Source organism: Poromitra crassiceps (genome assembly GCF_964638095.1).
Source record: "Poromitra crassiceps genome assembly, chromosome: 6".
Classification (NCBI taxonomy): Eukaryota; Metazoa; Chordata; class Actinopteri; order Beryciformes; family Melamphaidae; genus Poromitra; species Poromitra crassiceps.
Genome location: NC_139627.1, coordinates 17,409,146 through 17,426,463, shown reverse-complemented (window position 1 = coordinate 17,426,463; position 17,318 = coordinate 17,409,146). Strand labels below are relative to the sequence as shown.

Genomic DNA, 17,318 nt, shown 5'->3' with positions numbered 1-17,318 from the left:
TGTGTGTGTGTGTGTGTGTGTGTGTGTGTGTGGGTGAGCGCATGCGTGTGTGTGGGTGATTCAGTCTCAGATCATTTCCTGTTGACTGTCACTAGAGGGGAACACCTCTTGCCTGTCTGATATCCTGTAGTTTTCAACACCTCTTTGCCTGTCTGATATCCTGTAGTTTTCAACACCTCTTTGCCTGTCTGATATCCTGTAGTTTTCAACAGCTCTTTGCCTGTCTGATATCCTGTAGTGTTTAACACCTCTTTGCCTGTCTGATATCCTGTAGTTTTCAACACCTCTTTGCCTGTCTGATATCCTGTAGTTTCCAACACCTCTTTACCTGTCTGATATCCTGTAGTTTTCAACACCTCTTTGCCTGTCTGATATCCTGTAGTTTTCAACACCTCTTTGCCTGTCTGATATCCTGTAGTTTTCAACAGCTCTTTGCCTGTCTGATATCCTGTAGTGTTTAACACCTCTTTGCCTGTCTGATATCCTGTAGTTTTCAACACCTCTTTGCCTGTCTGATATCCTGTAGTTTCCAACACCTCTTTGCCTGTCTGATATCCTGTAGTTTTCAACACCTCTTTGCCTGTCTGATATCCTGTAGTTTTCAACAGCTCTTTGCCTGTCTGATATCATGTAGTTTTCAACACCTCTTTCCCTGTCTGATATCCTGTAGTTTTCAACAGCTCTTTGCCTGTCTGATATCCTGTAGTTTTTAACACCTCTTTCCCTGTCTGATATCCTGTAGTTTTCAACAGCTCTTTCCCTGTCTGATATCCTGTAGTTTTCAACAGCTCTTTGCCTGTCTGATATCCTGTAGTTTTCAACAGCTCTTTGCCTGTCTGATATCCTGTAGTGTTTAACACCTCTTTCCCTGTCTGATATCCTGTAGTTTTCAACAGCTCTTTGCCTGTCTGATATCCTGTAGTTTTCAACAGCTCTTTGCCTGTCTGATATCCTGTAGTGTTTAACACCTCTTTCCCTGTCTGATATCCTGTAGTTTTCAACAGCTCTTTGCCTGTCTGATACCCTGTAGTTTTCAACAGCTCTTTGCCTGTCTGATATCCTGTAGTGTTTAACACCTCTTTGCCTGTCTGATACCCTGTAGTTTTCAACAGCTCTTTGCCTGTCTGATATCCTGTAGTTTTCAACACCTCTTTGCCTGTCTGATATCCTGTAGTTTTCAACACCTCTTAGTCTTTCCCTGTCTGATATCCTGTAGTTTTCAACACCTCTTAGTTTTTCCCTGTCTGATATCCTGTAGTTTTCAACAGCACAAAAAAAGAAAAAACATCGCTCCACCTAACCCCTAAATTAAAATTAAAATGGAAAAAACAGAATTTGGGAAAAAATAAAACGGAATTTGGAAAAGATAATACAGATTACTAGGGGTGCTCCGATCCGGCTAAGCCACGATCCGATCCGATTCCGATTCCTGGGGTCACGATCCGATTCCAGAATCGATTCTCGATTCCAGCGATTCTCGATTCCAGAATCGAGAATCGATTCTCAATTATGTAGTTTTATATTGCAATATCACACAAAGGTAATATAAGACAAAAAATGACAAATGTATTAATGCTGAACTTCAAATTCAACTTCTGTATTACAGTCAGGGCCTAAATTCATTTTGCAAACTAGGGGGAATTCCCCCCTTATGTTCTTCAGATAAGATGGATTTATAGGCTGGGGGGGATCTGTAGACTTTGAGAAGGATTTATAGATTTTGGGGGGAATACATTAACCAGAGTTCTTAAGTGCAAGAGGTGGTGGCACCATGGCAGTACAGTACACAAATGACATGAACATTTTGACACTTATTCAGCCAGTATCTTGCATGTTGCGTTCAGGTGCACTGTAAAAAAAAAAAAAAAAAAAGTTTTTTTCACGATTTTAAGAATCGATTCTTGGGAGTTTGGAATCGATCCAGGAATCGTGGCATTAAGAATCGCGATCCTTTCAGAATTGATTTTTTGGAGCACCCCTACAGATGACCACTATTATTATACTACTATATTATTACATATAGCTCTAGATGTATCTATGGTGAGGCATGAACAGCCTGCAAACAGACCCAGCCTATTACAGTAATAATAATAGAAGTGGAATAAACGTAGGCTGTAAGGAGGCGGGTTATTTTCCTCACAGCATAATGGTCCTTACACACCGAGCACGTATTTTTCGTGCGATTAATTCGCACGTCAATAATATTTTCCGAACCTATATCAGTCAATGCAACCGTGCATACCAACGGCGAAGTTTCGCCCAGCGTTATTGCGGTGTTTATTTTTTCGAACCACGTTCGATTTTTCAGAAATTCGCTTCCGACGTGTACACATCTGTGGCTGTGATTGACAGGTGGGTCAAAACTCGCATCGCAATTTCGTGCCGTATATTCGCATCGCTCCCGATGTGTAAGGACCTTTAGAGTGTTCAGCAGGAGTCCAGCTCAGGTCAGTCAGTCGATGAGTCAGTTAAACGGCTCTCTCTCACCTCATATTGAGCGATGCTGCTCGCTCAGTGTTACTGACATGCGAGGATTTTGCAACAGCGGTGACTAAATCTGCGTGTAACAAAAAACGCTAACGGAGAATACAATACTTGTAAATGTTCAGATTATCTTTCGTTTATTGGTTATCGAGGTAAATGTGGCGCTATTGTGATGTGGATTTCAGGTCATGTTTACCCATTCCTCTGTTAGCAAATAGCTCATGTTGTGTTTCTAAGCTGTTGTAAAGCTGCCTCAGGGTAGAGTTCTGTTTTATAGCATGTCTGTTGTAGTGTTAGGGCCTCTATTAAAGCCTGGTAAAGGAAGGAGTTTAGTGAAGGCCCTGTTGGTGCTTAAAGTCTTATTCTGGCTTCTGGATGTATTTGATGTTGGTGGTACTGTACTTGGATTGGGCTGTGTAGGAGCCAATTAGCACTCTTTATCATTTCTATAAGTAAAGGTGTGCACACCGAGATATTTATTTTTCGCTCTGTCGCTCAAGTCAACCCTTTGGAATCGCTCTGTCGCTCTGTTTAAATCGCTCATCAACAGGCACACGAAATGACGGACATGTGGGGCATATAACGTTACGCAATGTCATGCTGTTTGTCCACTACGAGCCACCGTCATTGTTTACAAGCTAAGCCTATCAGCGTGCTCCTAATGCGAGCTGCATACCGGTAGTACAGACTTAACTTCATGTCAGCTGTCAGCCTGTCAATGCGGTTTGTTGCCACACAATAAACCAGCGGTTTGTTCCAAGCCAGTGTGATCCTTGACTCGCTCTCACACGGCAGCCAATCAGCATTGAACAGCGAGCGACTGATGCCAGCGTATTTTCGCTCGAGTTGGGATATTTCATCTCGGGCGACGAGCGGATTTTCTCCTTATCGCTCTGTCTCTGCCGCTCGGACGCCCTGCGATTATTCTCCCAGGCGAATATACGCTCAATCGCTCGTTTGCATTGACTTTGTATGTAAACTCGACGCCAGCGACAAACTTTAATAGGTCGGTGTGAACGCACCTTAAGGACCAACCCCCTTGTTCTGGTCAGGTCAGGTGTTCCGCCCAGAAGAGCGTACCGTTTTTGACTTGATTGTAGCAAATAATGCTTTAACAGGGTATCCGCGGCGTCTTGAAAAGTATTAAAAGTTGATCAATCAATTTAGGGAAAATTAAGGCCCTTAAAAAGTATTAAACAATATGTTTTGTGCTTTCAATCGTTGAGTTTAACTTTCTTCTCTCTCTCCACTCCCTGCCCCTCCCTCCCTCTTTCCCTTGCTCTCTCTCTTTCAGCCGTGTCGTCTTGCCGGTCTCTGTGGAAGAGGTGAGTATCACTACTTCCTGCCTTCCTTACATTTTGACCATTGAAGAGCTGACTGTTTGAATCATTACATGTAGATGATGAATCAATACCGGGGCTGCAACTAACCATTATTTTCATCGTCGATTAATCTGTTGATTATTTTCTGGACTAATCTATTAGTGGTTTTGGTCTATACAACATGTCACAAAATGGTGAAAAATGTCAATCACTTTTTCCCCAAAGCCCAAGATAACATCCTCAAAATATTCTTCTTATCATCCTTATTTTGCCCTGACCAACAGTCCACAGCCCAAAGATAATAAAGTTTACTGTCATAGAAGACTTGACGAAACCAGAAAAATATTCACATTAAAGAAGCTGGAATGAAGAGAATTTTTAGTAATTTTCTTAAAAAAGAAATCAATTATAAAAAATTGTTGCAGATGAATTAATCGACTAATCCTTGCAGATCTAATACATGTCGAAGCTGTCTTTGATCAAAAAGTTTTGAAGCCCAGGACTTAAATTAATGCCTATATTTCTATTTCCTATCTCCTGTCCATAAAGTGGAACCATTTCTGTTCACCTCTGCTCAGTGCTTGCGTTCGGGCTCCTAGTAAGACAAAAGAGCCTTTGTTGGACAGCTGTGGTAGTGATGTGACGGGCTGGTAGTGGTGGCTGCAGAGAGAACTGGACTGGTCCATCAAAACCACAGCTTCTGTTCTGTGTCATCTCAGTAGAGATCACACTCATTTTAAGTCTGACTTTTGTCACAAAAGTGTAGACCATCTACACAACTGTAGACTACTATTTTGTAAAGTTGTTATTCTTGTGTTGCCTTCATGATGGGAACATTATAATGCTATAGCTAACTATACCTTGTCATTGAACGACCCTGTAGTATTCCGGGGGGCTTTTCATTTGACAAAGTAAATCTCTGCGATGCGTCTGGGGGAGCCGGTACAGTAGGTTTGTCTGTAGTTAGTGACATTTCATGGCTGAAAATATGCATCAAGTGTCTGGGGAAAAATATTGACAGGACAGAAGAACTCCCCTGTCAGTAATACCGTATGTACATGTAATATGTATGCATTTAGGTGAGCGTGTATGTGTTTGTTTCCGTAAACACATTGACCAAGGCGACAGGGGTGCTGTTTTGCACTTAATACGTAGCAGCTCCTTATGACCATGGAGAGAAAAGAATTTCGTTAATGATGGTCGCTACTGGCTAAGTGATCACAATATATTAGGGGCGCACAGATCGATTGGCACGCAATCTGTATCGGCCGATTTTGACCTCAAATATGCGATCGGCTGATTGCCGATATTTCTTGCTGATTGCCGATATTTCTTTATATAAAAATAAATAAATAATAATAATAATAAATAAATAAAAGCCCTATCACTAATCAGGCTTTCCAACGATATAAAATACAATACCAATTGGTATTATTAAAGGGGAGAAATAATGGACCGAAATAACGTTTCCAAACTTTTTTTGAGGAGTTTATATATCGGTGATCGGTAATCGGTGATCGGTCGATGATCGGTTGGGCAGATATTTCCCATAGGCGATCGGTGGCAAAAAAACGTGATCGGTGCACCTCTACAATATATACCAAGCCAATAAGCAATGCACTGCCAACAGATTGCATACATATCATTTCTTCTCATATATCCACCTTATTTTTGAATGATAAAATGATTATGGGTGCAAGGTCCGGTCTAGAAGGTGACCTGATTGTTGCAGCTGGTTGTTAACGTTACTTGTTGGCAGAGGGTCTGTGGCGCTCGTACTCAGCGCATTTCCTCATCAAACTCCAACGCTGAAAAAACCAGTTGCTTGTCACAAAGAAATAACACTCCTGCAGCTTTGAAACATGGTTTACAGACGCATACGGGCTACAGTAACATAATGGAGGGAGGGGGCTGGGAGGATGACACCAGAAGAAGCACCCATATTTCCTGTAAGGCATCATGGCATCTAGAAATAAGGTGGATTCTGTCTGTATGTCTTCTCTTCTTCTGTCACTTTCAGTATCAAGTAGGGCAGCTGTACTCTGTGGCAGAGGCCAGCAAGAACGAGACCGGAGGAGGAGAAGGCATTGAGGTGCTGACAAATGAACCCTATGAGAATGAAGGGGAGAAGGGACAATACACACATAAAATCTACCATTTAAAGAGGTAGGTATTCAAAGTGCAGGGTAGCACAGGCGCGCAATGCTCCCTGACATGCACACAAAATAGGCGCGGCTGTTTAAAAGCGTTGTGCATCTGTGTGCAACAGCTTTTAAAGAGGTCTGACAATCGGCATCCTCAACACCACAGAACTGCCCTCAAAATGTACTACAGAATTGAAGCAAGCACCTGTGTGACACAGTCTCACCAGACAAGCACTGTATGTCGTGACCTTCACAAAGCTGCTATTTATGGCAGGGCTGCCCGTTAAGACAATCGAGGCCAAACACACAACGATACACAACCTGAGGAAAGGAGCTCCAAACCTCAAACCCGGGCTATTAAACAAGTATTATGATCTGAAACATTAGAATATCATGGAAATACCATGGGATGACCGTGGGCTTCATCGGATTGTCAAGCAAAGACGATTCAAAAATGTTGGTCAGTCATAACCGAGAAGTAACTGCTGATTTTCTTCACACTATTCTAATTTCTTGAAATACTGTTTTGGGGGGTTTTCTGGAGCTGTAGGCCAAAATGATGAAAAATGAAACAAATAAAGGCTAGAAATATTTCACTTTGTGTGCAATGAATCTATAATCTGTGAAAGTTTCACTTTTTGAAAGGAATGGAAAAAAAACAAACTTTTCCATGATATTCAAATTTTTTGGAAAGGATCTGTATATTAAAGCCATTTCCATTTGCATCATTAGGTCTGATGGTTGCTCTGCATGTTCAAATATCAGCAAAGCAATAATGAGGCCATTTTATAGAACCAGGCGCACTCTATGGTGCAGACACTGTTGCCCCATCATGCTCCTGTATCACAAGACGATCAAGCCTCCATACGCATGGCTAAATAATGTCTTTGTTCACTTGGTGCAAGGCAAAAACAAAAATCTCTGCTCTAAATGTTTGGATTGCTCCAGCCTGACTGTTTTTTTTGTCTTCTTTTTCTTCGACTGTAGTAAAGTCCCAGCTTTCGTCAAGATGATCGCACCAGAGGGAGCACTAGTTTTCCATGAAAAGGCCTGGAACGCCTACCCATACTGTCGCACTAGTAAGTTGCAACCACCGCACCATTCATACTCGAGTCAGTCATCGGCCAACGCACCGCTTCAGTACATTCATGCTTGTGTGATCCGCTTCACTAGGCCCCTCTTATAGGATCAGATCCAAAGTTCTTCTCACATCGATGTATTCGGTTGATACACCCCACCTATAGTTAGATACACCCCACCTATAGTTAGATACACCCCACCTATAGTTAGATACACCCCACCTAAGATACACCCCACCTATAGTTAGATACACCCCACCTATAGTTAGATACACCCCACCTATAGTTAGATACACCCCACCTATAGTTAGATACACCCCACCTATAGTTAGATACACCCCACCTATAGTTAGATACACCCCACCTAAGATACACCCCACCTAGTTAGATACACCCCACCTAAGATACACCCCACCTATAGTTAGATACACCCCACCTATAGTTAGATACACCCCACCTAAGATACACCCCACCTATAGTTAGATACACCCCACCTAAGATACACCCCACCTAGTTAGATACACCCCACCTAAGATACACCCCACCTATAGTTAGATACACCCCACCTAAGATACACCCCACCTATAGTTAGATACACCCCACCTAAGATACACCCCACCTATAGTTAGATACACCCCACCTAAGATACACCCCACCTATAGTTAGATACACCCCACCTATAGTTAGATACACCCCACCTATAGTTAGATACACCCCACCTAAGATACACCCCACCTATAGTTAGATACACCCCACCTAAGATACACCCCACCTAGTTAGATACACCCCACCTAAGATACACCCCACCTATAGTTAGATACACCCCACCTATAGTTAGATACACCCCACCTAAGATACACCCCACCTATAGTTAGATACACCCCACCTAAGATACACCCCACCTAGTTAGATACACCCCACCTAAGATACACCCCACCTATAGTTAGATACACCCCACCTAAGATACACCCCACCTATAGTTAGATACACCCCACCTAAGATACACCCCACCTATAGTTAGATACACCCCACCTAAGATACACCCCACCTATAGTTAGATACACCCCACCTATAGTTAGATACACCCCACCTATAGTTAGATACACCCCACCTAAGATACACCCCACCTATAGTTAGATACACCCCACCTAAGATACACCCCACCTAGTTAGATACACCCCACCTAAGATACACCCCACCTATAGTTAGATACACCCCACCTATAGTTAGATACACCCCACCTAAGATACACCCCACCTATAGTTAGATACACCCCACCTAAGATACACCCCACCTAGTTAGATACACCCCACCTAAGATACACCCCACCTATAGTTAGATACACCCCACCTAAGATACACCCCACCTATAGTTAGATACACCCCACCTAAGATACACCCCACCTAAGATATACCCCACCTATAGTTAGATACACCCCACCTATAGTTAGATACACCCCACCTATAGTTAGATACACCCCACCTATAGTTAGATACACCCCACCTAAGATACACCCCACCTATAGTTAGATACACCCCACCTAAGATACACCCCACCTATAGTTAGATACACCCCACCTAAGATACACCCCACCTATAGTTAGATACACCCCACCTAAGATACACCCCACCTATAGTTAGATACACCCCACCTATAGTTAGATACACCCCACCTATAGTTAGATACACCCCACCTATAGTTAGATACACCCCACCTAAGATACACCCCACCTATAGTTAGATACACCCCACCTATAGTTAGATACACCCCACCTATAGTTAGATACACCCCACCTAAGATACACCCCACCTATAGTTAGATACACCCCACCTATAGTTAGATACACCCCACCTAAGATACACCCCACCTATAGTTAGATACACCCCACCTAAGATACACCCCACCTATAGTTAGTCGCATGTCATTGCAACATGACATTCAAGTTGCCTTGTTAGGATATGATACAGTTGAGTGGTTTTGTCAGTAAAGTGAAACTGTTTAAAATTTTCAAAAGCAAAGAAGATAAACATAATGTTGGTCTCTTGGTACTGATGCACATTTCTCTTCTGTTTCCTCTTTGCTCCATCCACTGCAGTTGTGACGGTGAGTTACACACACACACACACACACACACACACACACACACACACACACACACACACACACACACACACACACACACACACACACACACACACACACACAGTTAGCATAGTTTTGCTGATGTGTGGAACAAATTTGATGCTACCATTTCTCTTTCGGTGCGTTGTTATCTCAGCTTGATGTTGCCGTGCCTTATTTGCAAGCTACCCACTCTTGCTACGGCTTAAAATAGATCCGAGCAGAGCACCATCCATCACCAGCGCCGTTTCAGTCTCAACGCCTAATTGGTTAATTGGATTAGCTGTGGGGGTTTAACCTCTCAGAACCCTCCATTCATGCCATCCTCCGTCTGTACCGGGTTTGTGTTGGCTGAGATCAGAACCTCGTACTCTTTCGGTTGAGAGTGGCATTTGAATTGTGATTAATACCCTGAAATAGGCTGACATCTTTCTCATAAAATGATTTAAGTAATTCTGTCCACTAGGAGCACAGCTCAAAAATTGATATTTCCCCTGGAGGAAACCCTGTTTGTGTTCTCTCCTGTCTTTTCAGAATGAGTACATGAAGGATGACTTCATGATAAAGATTGAGACGTGGCACAAACCTGACATGGGAACAGTAGAAAATGTAAGTGACTGGAAAAAACCATATGGGAGGGGTGTCCCGATCCAGACACCGGTCCGGGTTTTTGTTTTGTTTTTGTGATTACATATGGTGATTTATCAAGTGTGGTTCTTTCAGCTCATCCTCTAGTCTTTGCTGCCCGAACACAGCCTTCCTTTGAATGCTGTTTCTTCAAGTGTCTGATTAAATTCGTAGTATTGTAAGTAACTCTGCTGCTGTCACCTCTCCAGATACTTGATTAAATTTGTAGTATTGTAAGTAACTCTGCTGCTGTCACCTCTCCAGATACTTGATTAAATTTGTAGTATTGTAAGTAACTCTGCTGCTGTCACCTCTCCAGATACTTGATTAAATTCGTAGTATTGTAAGTAACTCTGCTGCTATCACCTCTCCAGATACTTGATTAAATTCGTAGTATTGTAAGTAACTCTGCTGCTGTCACCTCTCCAGATACTTGCTTTCAAACAGTACAATTAACTGTTCGACTGCTTTTGCTCTCAGTAAAAAAATAAAGAAATCCAGACTGCTGCCAGCTGCTGAGTGCTGCACTGCTGTACGTGGTGGAGTGTTGGTAGAAATCGATCAGGGATGGGGATTAAATAAATATATATATATATATTTTTAATTAAACCTTTACATTTTAACCATTTGAGTCCCATTGAGATTACAATATCTTTTTCGAGGGAGCCCTGGCCAAGAAAGCAGCGATACAGTTTCAACGCAGCAAGCCATTAAAAGGACATAAACACAGAAACATACACCTCAGTGAATCAATATGTCTAAAAGACAAACAGGAGTACTCAGGCAACCCACACGCAGACAACAAACAACAAAAAGCACATAAAACAAAGCATACAGTGGAAGATCATAAATGGATCAGAACTAAGCTATACTATAGTAGTCGAGCAACCTGAGACTGAAAGGTCCATATTACAACACATCTGCATTTAATCGTCTCAGATTTAAGGCTTTTGCATATCAAGTCCGTATTTCTTGTCCGAAATTGTCGCATATTTTAAAATAAATGCGACCGCCATGTTGCGTCGCTCACGTTAACACACTGACTCAGAAACTTTCGTCCGTCATTAACGTTTTCGGAAGAGGTTCCTTTTCTGCATTCTTCGCATCAGTCGATTGCCCTTTGCGAGCTGTTTGACCTGTCTGTGTTTTCGGATGAGAGATTAAAAAACATACGAAGAAAAGGCAGTGTGTGTGTGTGCAAAGAGCTTTACGCTGTAGTTTTGATCAAGGCCACTTTTGATACAAAAGAAAAAAGCATAATTATGTGCTACGGCCGCATGATCTCATCCATCACAATGTTGCCATGGTTTAATTGCTTCCCATTGTCTCTGTCAGGTGCATGACCTGGATGGTCCTACGTGGGAGACTGTGGAGGTGGTTCCCATAGATATTGCAAACAGAGAAGAAGTGGCCACTGCTGTGAGTTTTTCTGCTCAAAATAATCTGCTTCATCATGATGGGAAAATGTGGTCCAAAATTTGAGCTATGCAAATTTTTGTTGCAATGCAAAAATAAAACGTATGAGATTTGAGGGCCGTTTCAAACCAATAAAGTAAGCGTTAAAACACTGAGTGTGGCTGGATTAGTTGTGTTGAGGATAAGGATGTGAGCAGACTGCACACACGCACACACACACACACACACACACACACACACACACACACACACACACACACACACACACACACACACACACACACACACACACACACACACACACACACACACACACACACACACACACACACACACACACACACACACACACACACACACACACACACAGCCTGATCAGCAGCTGTTCAGTAGCTGGTGTTGCTAACTGATACCTCTGATGTACAGTGAGATGTCTCCACCTTGTGGAGGAGGCCTGCTCCTGCATGTTGATGGGCTCAGAGGAGGCAGGCTGCACTGGATACACTTTATGGTTATATATCCATAGAGCCTGATCGATCGCACATGATGAGATACTTAAATCACATTCATGCTTGAATCTGGACTGGAAGTATGTGTGGAAATTAGGTGTCCCAAATGAGCTATGCAATGAACAGATTAAATGTGTTGGAATTGCACTTGTTTATAGTTACCATTGAGGTATGCTTTTTTTACTATTGTGAGAGCAGTCACTATATCAGCGTGGGAAATTTGGGGGCAACTTTTGCCTCCACTGTCTAAAAAACAGGGACATTTGCCATTCATAAAATTTGGGGGGCAATTTAAAAAATAGTAATTAGTAGGGGTGTCACGATACACTCAGTTCACGATACGATACGTATCACGATACTGGGTTCACGATAACGATACGATACGATACGATACGATTTTAACAATATTTTTTTAAACTTGAATAATGACAATATATGACTGGAAAAGTAGTATTTTATTTGAAATGCACAAATACAAAACATGCTGTTGTGGGAAATTGTTATTACAATAACAACTAGAAAAAACATGAGATTGGAGATAAGGCTTATCTTGAAATAGAATGAGTTACACCGTCACTTAGATTTACTTTGAACTAAAAGGTTTCTCAGCAGTATAAATTCTCATTATGCATCTTCAGTTTTTCTTCAAACTCAAACAACAAGACTTTTCTTAGTCTATTTTTTATGCATCTTTAGTTTTTCCTGTCAAGTAAACGGTTTTGCCAGAAACTCAATTGAATGGTTTCTCTCCTGTATAACTTCTCATGTGTCTCTTCAGAGACTTGTTCAACTGAACTACTTTCCACACATTGAACTTCAACAAACAAAGACGTTTCTTTGTCTACTTTTGAATTTTTTTTTTTTTTTTTTTTTTTTTCACGATATGAGATTTCATCTCAACGATACATATCGTGACGTTTTACTATCGCGAAATTTCGTGGGACGATATATTGTGACACCCCTAGTAATTAGTGTATCTGCTCGACGGCTGCATCAGGGCCGCACACTGGGAGCATTAGAGTGGCGTTGCAGGAGGAACTTGGTGTTTATCTATCTGAAAAGACATGGGACAGGAGTCTGTCTTTGGTCCAACTCTGCTCAATTAATAGCAGACACCAGCCGATCCAATTTAAAGTCGCTCACCATCTTCATTATTCCAAGCATAGGTTGCACAAGATTTATCCTTCTGTCTCACCGCTATGCCATAGGTGTCAGAGGGCACACTAACTTTTTGGTTTTGCCCTTCACTGTCCGGATTCTGGGCCAAATTATTTGACTGGTACCCTAAGACAGAGGTTCTCAAATAGGGGTCCTTGGGATGGGGGGTTCCAGCGGGTCTCCAGCCAAAAGGGGGGTCATTTATTTTTGCTATAATTCCATTAATAAGTAACACAATAACTATTTTACTTACTTAATTCATTGGGGGGGGGGCGTAGATCCAAATCTTGGGACAATTTTTGTGCCCGGATCATGGTTTTTAGGGGGATTCTGAGGGACATTTTTGCCCTTGCCCCTGGCTAATTTCTTACTGTATCAGAGGTAGTTATCTACTGTAGCTTGGCACTGGCTGTTGAGTGAAGTGGTTCACATCACAGGAACTAAGGTTCAGAAGATCCTGCAGTTTATAAGAAGTCTTCTCTCATTGGCTTTTGTGACTTGCACATCTAAACCAGCAAGCTGCATGCATGGCTATTGGCTAACCATTCCAGAGCTGCAATCTTTGAGCATGCTCATTTCCTAAAGTTTTGCACTTGTCTTACAACTTTGAAATGAGACCAGAAGCTGATCTGGTTGGAATCTTTGGCTGTGTTTAGTTAGACTTAGTAGCAGGCCTGATTTGCAGCTATGACCGTTATTATTTCTATTTAGACCAGGGATGTCAAAGATACGGCCCGCGGGCCGGCAGGTTTCATCCGGCCCGCGAGATGTTTTGGATTTTTTTTTTTTTTTTTTTTATAATAATAATAATAATTAAATTCGCACCCCATTATCATGAACTACGTGTGGCTAATAAGCAAGCTAAGAGTTCATTCATAAGTTAATTAACCTGCACTACAAGGAAGTATGTCAGTTAGGTCATCAGGTGTAAACAAAGCCGCCATGATGCCACGCTGGAATTGAATCGCGCATTCGGCTACCTACCAAAAAACAAAGGAATCAACAAGATGCTGTCGAAAAAGAGAAAGGTTGACACGGAATGCAGGCAGTTTCAAGAGAAATGGAAAGAGCAGTATTACTTTTGTGAAGTAAATGGGTAAATGAGTCTAATTGATTTTAGTAAAAAAAAAAATCTGGCCCCCATGAGGTCTCAGTTGAACAAATCCGGCCCTCTACCTAATATGAGTCTGACACCCCTGATTTAGACCTACAAAATCACACTCAGCCGAGTAGACGGTAATTCATCATACTGTAGGGGATTCAAATTAATATCAATATAATATGTAAATAATTAGTTTCTTATTTTAAGCCATCACATTATCTTCTAGTGTAATATGCCAGTCAAAAATATTTTCCACAAAAAAACATGTTTTGAAACAAATGAAATTATGAGTCACAGACATTTTATCCGTCAGGTGTAACTGATTAATATCAGACCTGCATTGCCCATCACGGGAATGCTCAGTTAATAATTTCTATCACTATATGAAGTAGTAGTTGAATGGCAACTACACAATTTTGCAATCGTTTGTGCCGGTATTTGTGGAAACCGCTCTTAACGGTATGATGCTGTTAGAGTTCCTGTGGACAGTAGGCCACACCGAACAGTAGGGGTGTCACAATATATCGTCCCACGAAATTTCGCGATAGTAAAACGTCACGATATGTATCGTTGAGATGAAATCTCATATCGTGATTTTTTTTTTTTTTTTTTTCAAAAGTAAACAAAGAAACGTCTGTTTGTTGAAGTTCAATGTGTGGAAAGTAGTTCAGTTGAACAAGTCTCTGAAGAGACACATGAGAAGTTATACAGGAGAGAAACCATTAAATTGAGTTTCTGGCAAAACTGTTTACTTGACAGGAAAAACTGAAGATGCATAAAAAATAGACTAAGAAAAGTCTTGTTTGAGTTTGAAGAAAAACTGAAGATGCATAATGAAAATTTATACTGCTGAGAAACCTTTTAGTTCAAAGTAAATCTAAGTGACGGTGTAACTCATTCTATTTCAAGATAAGCCTTATCTCCAATCTCATGTTTTTTCTAGTTATTGTAATAACAATTTCCCACAACAGCATGTTTTGTATTTGTGCATTTCAAATAAAATACTACTTTTCCAGTCATATATTGTCATTATTCAAGTTTAAAAAAATATTGTTAAAATCGTATCGTATCGTATCGTTATCGTGAACCCAGTATCGTGATACGTATCGTATCGTGAACTGAGTGTATCGTGACACCCCTACCGAACAGTCATGGTGCTGCTCACTATGATTTAGACCTGTGGACAGTAGGCCACACCGAACAGTCATGGTGCTGCTCACTATGATTTAGACCTGTGGACAGTAGGCCACACCGAACAGTCATGCTGCTGCTCACTATGATTTAGACCTGTGGACAGTAGGCCACACCGAACAGTCATGGTGCTGCTCACTATGATTTAGACCTGTGGACAGTAGGCCACACCGAACAGTCATGGTGCTGCTCACTATGATTTAGACCTGTGGACAGTAGGCCACACCGAACAGTCATGCTGCTGCTCACTATGATTTAGACCTGTGGACAGTAGGCCACACCGAACAGTCATGGTGCTGCTCACTATGATTTAGACCTGTGGACAGTAGGCCACACCGAACAGTCATGCTGCTGCTCACTATGATTTAGACCTGTGGACAGTAGGCCACACCGAACAGGCATGGTGCTGCTCACTATGATTTAGACCTGTGGACAGTAGGCCACACCGAACAGTCATGGTGCTGCTCACTATGATTTAGACCTGTGGACAGTAGGCCACACCGAACAGTCATGGTGCTGCTCACTATGATTTAGACCTGTGGACAGTAGGCCACACCGAACAGTCATGCTGCTGCTCACTATGATTTAGACCTGTGGACAGTAGGCCACACCGAACAGTCATGGTGCTGCTCACTATGATTTAGACCTGTGGACAGTAGGCCACACCGAACGGTCATGGTGCTGCTCACTATGATTTAGACCTGTGGACAGTAGGCCACACCGAACAGTCATGGTGCTGCTCACTATGATTTAGACCTGTGGACAGTAGGCCACACCGAACAGTCATGCTGCTGCTCACTATGATTTAGACCAGGCCACACCGAACAGTCATGGTGCTGCTCACTATGATTTAGACCTGTGGACAGTAGGCCACACCGAACAGTCATGGTGCTACTGACTATGATTTAGACCTGTGGAGAGTAGGCCACACCGAACAGTCATGGTGCTGCTCACTATGATTTAGACCTGTGGACAGTAGGCCACACCGAACAGTCATGGTGCTGCTCACTATGATTTAGACCTGTGGAGAGTAGGCCACACCGAACAGTCATGGTGCTGCTCACTATGATTTAGACCTGTGGACAGTAGGCCACACCGAACAGTCATGGTGCTGCTCACTATGATTTAGACCTGTGGACAGTAGGCCACACCGAACAGTCATGGTGCTGCTCACTATGATTTAGACCTGTGGACAGTAGGCCACACCGAACAGTCATGGTGCTGCTCACTATGATTTAGACCTGTGGACAGTAGGCCACACCGAACAGTCATGGTGCTGCTCACTATGATTTAGACCTGTGGACAGTAGGCCACACCGAACAGTCATGGTGCTGCTCACTATGATTTAGACCTGTGGACAGTAGGCCACACCGAACGGTCATGGTGCTGCTCACTATGATTTAGACCTGTGGACAGTAGGCCACACCGAACAGTCATGGTGCTGCTCACTATGATTTAGACCTGTGGACAGTAGGCCACACCGAACAGTCATGCTGCTGCTCACTATGATTTAGACCAGGCCACACCGAACAGTCATGGTGCTGCTCACTATGATTTAGACCTGTGGACAGTAGGCCACACCGAACAGTCATGCTGCTGCTCACTATGTTTAGACCTGTGGACAGTAGGCCACACCGAACAGTCATGGTGCTGCTCACTATGATTTAGACCTGTGGACAGTAGGCCACACCGAACAGTCATGGTGCTGCTCACTATGATTTAGACCTGTGGACAGTAGGCCACACCGAACAGTCATGGTGCTGCTCACTATGATTTAGACCTGTGGACAGTAGGCCACACCGAACAGTCATGCTGCTGCTCACTATGATTTAGACCTGTGGACAGTAGGCCACACCGAACAGTCATGGTGCTGCTCACTATGATTTAGACCTGTGGACAGTAGGCCACACCGAACAGTCATGGTGCTACTCACTATGATTTAGACCGCATTCACTAAGCTAGAAAATCAAGCCGTTAATGCTCTCTGAAGCTTTGATTTAATGGCCAACTGGAGGAGATTAAGATGCTGTCACAGAGCATTGGATTATCAAATCTGATGATTTACTTTGTTCTTAATGAGGCATTTCATAAAAAAAACCTTTTAAGTACAATGGGCGGCATGGCTCGGTCAGTGATCGTTAAACGGACGGCGCGTTACCCTGTGT

At 42.5% G+C, this 17,318-nt stretch overlaps 1 protein-coding gene across 2 annotated transcripts in view; it reads left to right on the top strand.

Moving 5' to 3' along the window:
- LOC310778505 (phosphatidylinositol transfer protein beta isoform-like) overlaps positions 1 to 17,318 on the top strand; it is a 38,949-nt gene that overhangs the window by 5,096 nt on the left and 16,535 nt on the right. For both annotated transcript variants that reach the window (XM_083638950.1, XM_083638949.1), the window contains exons 2-7: positions 3,779 to 3,809; positions 5,827 to 5,972; positions 6,938 to 7,029; positions 9,125 to 9,132; positions 9,685 to 9,759; positions 11,113 to 11,196. In XM_083638950.1, coding sequence (XP_083495076.1) covers positions 3,779 to 3,809; positions 5,827 to 5,972; positions 6,938 to 7,029; positions 9,125 to 9,132; positions 9,685 to 9,759; positions 11,113 to 11,196 — 436 coding nt within the window. The remainder of the gene's footprint in view (positions 1 to 3,778; positions 3,810 to 5,826; positions 5,973 to 6,937; positions 7,030 to 9,124; positions 9,133 to 9,684; positions 9,760 to 11,112; positions 11,197 to 17,318) is intronic.